At 36.4% G+C, this 7,087-nt stretch overlaps 1 protein-coding gene across 4 annotated transcripts in view; it reads left to right on the top strand.

The window, feature by feature from the left end:
* Nucleotides 1-5,579, top strand: part of LOC115222127 (diacylglycerol kinase delta-like) — an 87,139-nt gene extending 81,560 nt beyond the window's left edge. For all 4 annotated transcript variants that reach the window (XM_029792260.2, XM_036511230.1, XM_029792259.2 and 1 more), the window contains 2 exons: nucleotides 1,177-1,319; nucleotides 5,259-5,579. In XM_029792260.2, coding sequence (XP_029648120.1) covers nucleotides 1,177-1,319; nucleotides 5,259-5,354 — 239 coding nt within the window. In that variant the 3' untranslated portion in view covers nucleotides 5,355-5,579. The remainder of the gene's footprint in view (nucleotides 1-1,176; nucleotides 1,320-5,258) is intronic.
* The last annotated feature ends 1,508 nt before the right edge of the window (nucleotides 5,580-7,087 follow it).

Here is a 7,087-nt window from a genome sequence, read left to right as displayed (position 1 = left end):
TCAGTGGTGAAGATTGTAATTATATTAATAAAATTTAGAAAAATATTAACATACAAATGAGAAATTTGATATATTTAATTTTATTTTAAGGTAATAAATATTTTTGTTTTGAAAATTTGTAATGTTAATGTGCATGAACAACAAGGCACAAATGAACTCAGAGAAAAATGGGAGAGAGAGAGAAATCAGATGTAGTAGTAGTAGCAGTAGCAGTAGTAGTAGCAAGAGAGGAGACTGCACTGGTATAGACTTGTGATGATAGTTGGGCGAAGAAGTGCCAAGATATCCAAATTAAAGGAACCTGTAGAAGGGAAAGATATAGACAAAGGGGTCAAAGTTGATTTCATTTTATAAAAGTAATGATAAGTGACTGCAAAAAGAAACAATATGCTGTGCTGGAGAAGATTGATCCATACAAGCATGGAAAATCGACAACCCCCTCCCCCAGATAATGAGGGCAGTGGTGCTTGCAGCCCCTGATGATTGTAGACATATGCTATGTGATTAAGAGGGAGCAAATCTGGGAAATAACATAACCCTTTAGTATTTAAACCAGCTATATTGAGCCAAAATATTCCATTTGTTTTATGTTCAAACTGGTCAAGTACAGTCTCTTACACCTATGCTACAATGTCATGCTAAAAGTAAACAATCCTATAATCGAAATCTCAAAGCTACAACATAATGCATAATTAATTCCAAACATAATTGCAGCGTGGAAGATGTTTATAAGCCATTTAAGAAACAAACAAAAAAAACTGTTAGATTCACTTCAACATTTAAATGTAATTTGTGTCAAAATATTTTCGTTGCTTTGAAACCCTGACCTGTTCATTGACAAAACTTTGTGCTGCATCTCAAAGTTTTGTCAGTGAACAGGTCATGGTCTCAAAGCAACGAAAATATTTTGACACAAATTCAGTTTAAATGTTGAAGTGAATCTAATGGTTTTTTGTGTTCTTAAATGGCTTATAAACAACCTCCACGCTGCAATTGTTTTTGTTTCAGCACATGATCTCAGATCAAGTCACTTGCTATGCAAGTACATCTCCATAATTCCAAACGATGTGAATAAAAAGCGATACATTTGACAAACTAATCTGGATGCTGAAGGGTTAAAGAGTCTTTGTACAAAATGCGTTTATCTTGGTAATAGTGATGATTCCTTTGTTACAGATCTGAAAAATATTGAAGACTGGAGTACAGCTGAAGTAGCAATGTGGTTGGAGACACTGGCTCTTGGAGAGTACCAACAGAATTTTGTAACAAATGAAATCCGAGGTTCAGAATTACTGTCGTTAGAACGAAGTGATCTCAAAGTAAGTACCATTTTGTTGTCTTTCTAAATGTTGCCACACGTCCAAATTGCCAAACAGTGTTTTTTGGTTTATGTCACTAGAAGTGATTCCTGTATTCATTTGAACTAAGGCTGGTGCTAAGTGTGTGTCAGTTATGATAATAGAAAAATGGGCAGGAATGACTGGTCAGTCGGTGCTTATACCAAAAGCTAATCTAATGTCACTGAAACAGCAGTTTGGAACATTGGAACTGGAAATCATTAGATTTCATGGTGGAACAAGATCACTTGTGGCTAAATCAGTGGAAGTTGACTGTGTAAATGTGTGTGTGTGTATCTATTACATACAAACTGGCAGACACGTTAGCGCGCCAGGCGGAATGCTTAGCGGTATTTCGTCTGTCGTTACGTTCTGAGTTCAAATTCCGCCGAGGTCGACTTTGCCTTTCATCCTTTCAGGGTCGATAAATAAAAGTACCAGTTTCGCACTGGGGTCGATGTAATCGACTTAATCCCTTTGTTTGTCCTCTCTATGTTTAGCCCCTTGTGGGCAATAAAGAAATATACATACAAACATCTGTGCACACATACATGCATACAGCAGCATTGCTGTGTGGTTAAGAGGTTTGCTTTGCAACTATCTGGTTCTTCATTCTGTCTCTCTATGTGCAATCTTGGCAAAAGTGTCTATTATTACCTCAGGCCAGCAATGTCCTGTGTGTGAATTTGATTGATTGTGTTTGTGTGTGTGTGTGTGTGTGTGTGTGTGTGTGTGTGTCCCATGTCTATGAGAATATTTACATTCTGCATTCAGACAAGCTATGGTCAGTGTATTGTTGTCATTTCCTTGTCAATAAACCGCTCAGCAGTCCTGTGCTTTCAAAGATGTGCAGAATAAAAAGAACTTCCTTGCTTTAAAAACTGGTTAGTGGCACAAAAGCCACCCATCTGTGAAACAATGCTTCAACAATGGGTTTGCCTAACCCATGTTAGTCTGAGAACATAGGCAGAAAAAACAAAAGAAAAAAGTAAATGAGCATATATATATATTGGTAAAAACAATAAGATAACAAAAGAAAGAAAGAGACCTCAATATTATGTAAATAGAGGAATTTATCTGTAAATATAATATGTGACAATTACTTGGTAGCCAAGATAAAACTGAATTTCGGATGCCGAGGTGGAAATCCACACCACCAGATAACTGAAGGATGGCCAGATAACCAAAGAGATGGTGGTGTGGATTTCCACCTCGGCATCCGAAATTCAGTTTTATCTTGGCTACCGAATAATTGTCACATATTATTTTTACAGATATATATATATATATATATATATATATGACTAGAGTTAAAATTTTTGTTTTAATAATTACTGCTTCTTTTCTGATATTCCATGAAAACCCTTGTAGTTTATGCAGGTGATTTTCAGGATAAAAATTGTTTTAAAAAAATAGCTTCTACTCATGTCAAATTCGCACCCAAAGTTTTCAGAATTGCTGCTATGGCCAGGGGAAAAAGGTTTTCAATTTCACTGTATTTAGCATAGATTCACTTAATTATGATTAGATTTTATTAAATTTTCATTAAATAAAAATAATTTCTGTTTAACAGGTATCACATTAAAAGCTATTAAATTACATAGTGTTCGTGTTGTCTATATAAATAAGATTGTTTTTGCAGGACTGACATGTGTCAGTCCGTTTTTACTCGCTCAATATACCCTCCTTCACCTCCCTTATGAGACTGACAATGTCAGTCCGTTTTTGCTCGACATTAGCGTTCCAATAATAAAAATGAATAAATGAAAAATATGATGCTGACTCTGTGTGTGTGTATGTGCATGTAACTATGAGACTGTGTGTTTAAGTGCATTTGTGTGTGCTTGTATGTATTTGTATGAGACTGTGCATGTTTGTGTGTGCGTGCACACATGTACCTATATGAGACTGTGTATTTGTGTGTTTCCACATAACCAGAAATAACCAAAGTGTTATTTTACAAATTGTGAGCATGTGTATATGATCTAATGAAGGAAATTGTTGTATGTACTGTTGGCAGATATCAGGAAATTTTGGAAGTTTTGAAGGTTGTAGTGTCTCGACAGCTAACAACTGATGCGGATAGTTTATTCCATGCTTCAGCAATTCTGAGAGTGAAAAAATGTTTCCGAAAGTCATGGGTGCTGTGTTGTTTTTTTAATTTTATAAGCATAGGCGCAGGAGTGGCTGTGTGGTAAGTAGCTTGTTTACCAGCCACATGGTTCCGGGTTCAGTCCCACTGCGTGGCACCTTGGGCAAGTGTCTTCCACTATATCCTCGGGCCGACCAAAGCCTTGTGAGTGGATTTGGTAGATGGAAACTGAAAGAAGCCCGTCGTATATATGTATACATATATATGCGTGTGTGTGTGTTTGTCCTCCTAGCATTGCTTGACAACCGATGCTGGTGTGTTTATGTCCCCGTTACTTAGCGGTTCGGCAAAAGAGACCGATAGCATAAATACTGGGCTTACAAAAGAATAAATCCCGGGGTCGAGTTGCTCGATTAAAGGCGGTGCTCCAGCATGGCCGCAGTCAAATGACTGAAACAAGTAAAAGAGTATATCTGCGAGTGTTTGTCATATGGAATTCAAAAAGGTGCCCAAGGTTGTTGTTGGAAAGATGGGGAATAATCTTGTTTATAATATACTTTATTTTACATGTCTTGCCCACAAGAGATTATGTCCAAACTTTAGCATACTGTTGTGTGTCTTCTCAAACCATGATCACAGGAAAAGTTGTTGATAAGAATTATCAACAAAAACAAACCTGAGAAATATGCACAGGTGTTGCAAATTAAGTTTAATTACCAATAAACATCAACTTGGATGATACTTTGTTCAGCCGAATAAATTATGTAAAATATGGCCCAGATTGGGATTACCAATCTGTCAAACTTCAAAAAGTAGTTAACCATTTAATGGTCTTAGTAAATTTATACCGAAAAGTAAGCAGTATACTGTCCGACTGCATATACCAAATTTATGTGTTTTGCTTATTTGTTGGTCTGCTATTGTTTAGCACAATTGGGGACAAGTCTCTCATGATGCTGGGTGTTAAAACACATAAAAGTCTTAGACAGGCAAGACAACTTATCTCCAATCCTATTCAGGAGTGATGGATATTTTACCATTTTTGTGGCTTTCCAACATCATGTAGCTTTTCCGTTTTCGGAAAATAAATGCACAGTTATCTGCAGAATGGTCAAATGAATTTAAATGATACAAAAAACCTGAAATATCAATCTCATTTAGTGTTTTCAGCGATCAACATACAAACAAACTTTGCTTTTTATAAGGATATATATATATATATGGGTGTGTGTGTGTATGTATGTGTGTAATATATATATATATATATATATATATGTGTGTGTGTATACATATAGATGCACAGTATGCTAACATATTTTTTCTCTTTGTCTTTTATACATACATTTCTACCATTCTGCTGTCTTTGACAATACTACTCTTGTCTTTGAAAACATCTTTCTTAACTCTTTTCCTTCCGGTCTTTCAAAATGTGACCTCGTGTGTACCGTTGGCGATTTTTTTTTCCTCTGTCTTCCCTTCTCTGGATCTTTCCTTCTCCTATGTTTCCGACGAAGAGCTCCGCTCGAAACGTTAAACCCTCCTTCTTTCCTTCTTTTCTGAGCGTCCAATAATACTATACTTGTTCCACGTCCTCGCGTTGTTGTGTTTTTTCGTGCCTTCTTGTTTGGATTAACTTTATATATATACATATATATATATGTGTGTGTGTGTATACATATGGATGCACAGTATGCTAACATATTTTTTTCTCTCTTTGTCTTTTATACATACATTTTTATATATATGTATATATATATACATACACTTGCTTATATATGTAATATACACAACATGCTAACATATTCCCTTTTTGTCTTCTCTTTTGACAGGATCTTGGTGTCCACAAAGTCGGTCATCTCAAACGTATAATGCAAGGCATAAAAGAACTAAACAACAGACTGCCCATTACAGCAGAGAAATTATGACATTTCAGACTCTCAACTCTCTCTCTCTCGTCAACATTCACACACACATATATCTTGCACACACACACACTTACGCTCACACAAATTCACTGTTTTGTCCCATTGTTCTGTTTGGCTGTCTTCTTTCAATTTTAGCCTCCTGCAATGCTTGGAATATATTGGGCCAATATTCCGTACTTTTTGAGGCTTTCATGATAAATATATATATATATATATATATATATATATATAGGCGCAGGAGTGGCTGTGTGGTAAATAGCTTGCTAACCAACCACATGGTTCCGGGTTCAGTCCCACTGCGTGGCATCTTGGGCAAGTGTCTTCTGCTATAGCTCTGGGCCGACCAATGCCTTGTGAGTGGATTTGGTAGACGGAAACTGAAAGAAGCCTGTCGTATATATGTATATATATATATATATATGTGTGTGTGTTTGTGTGTCTGTGTTTGTCCCCCTAGCATTGCTTGACAACCGATGCTGGTGTGTTTATGTCCCCGTTACTTAGCGGTTCGGCAAAAGAGACCGATAGAATAAGTACTGGGCTTACAAAGAATAAGTCCCGGGGTCGATTTGCTCGACTAAAGGCGGTGGTCCAGCATGGCCGCAGTCAAAATGACTGAAACAAGTAAAAGAATATGTATGTATATATAAGTATGTATATATGCATCTATGAACTGACATCCCTCTTTGTCTCTGTCTGTCTGTCTGTCTCTCCTGTCCCCCTCTCTCTATATATATATATGTGTGTGTGTATATGTATTTATCTCTCTCTCTGATACTTAGCATTTTTTTGGCTGGGTTTTTTGGGGTAGGGGTTATTTTTTCTTCTCCCTGCACCCCCCCCCCCTGCTAATGCTGAGAATTGATCAAATATGGAAATGAACAAAAAAAAAAAGATTTTTTGCTGGAGTTCTTCAGCTAGCACCATGTTATGCCAAACCATGAAACGCCACGTCACACACACACACACCTCGTCATGTCATGCCACATACCACATCAAACCGACAGCCATTTCTTCATCGAACTCTTCTCCGTGTTTCATTCAACTTTATTCTCAACTACAGCCTCCTTCGGACGTGTCCTTCTGCTCTGTTGACCAGCCACAATAACATTGACCACATTCGTTTGTCACAAGCCCACACGTATGTGTGTCTGCATATATCTATATATATGTATATATATATATATATATATATATATAATATATATATATGCACACGTACATACACATCACACGTTGTGTGTGTATATATGTGTAAGTATGTATATAAATGTGTATGTATTTATATATTTATGAGTTGCACTTATTTGGTAAGTGGTTTGATCTGTGATTCTTTGTTGTGACTAAAAAAAAGTATTACATCACGCAAGAGTCATTTTAACAACAACAACAGCCAGAACAATCTGAAACACTGTTACTTTTTTTTTTTACTCTATCATTTTTTTTTTCTTTTACTATTAATAATAACAATAATAATAATAATACTAGCACAAAAGTGATTGTTTCCAACAGAGAATCAGTCACCTCTGCATTATTATTATTATTATTATTTATATTATTAGAAAATAATCATAGGTTTCCTTTATACATGCAAAACTTGGTCATTGACATTTTACTTCAACGTATTCCACTGTAGCTATTCGCGAAGGCACGTGGCTTAGTGGTTAAGGCATTCGGCTCGCGATTGTAAGGTCGTGAGTTCAATTCCGGGCGGCGCGTTGTGTCCTTGAGCA

This window comes from Octopus sinensis, linkage group LG19 (genome assembly GCF_006345805.1).
Source record: "Octopus sinensis linkage group LG19, ASM634580v1, whole genome shotgun sequence".
Lineage (NCBI taxonomy): Eukaryota > Metazoa > Mollusca > Cephalopoda > Octopoda > Octopodidae > Octopus > Octopus sinensis.
The sequence above is the reverse complement of the archived record's forward strand: the minus strand, read 5'-3'. Positions and strand labels throughout refer to the sequence as shown.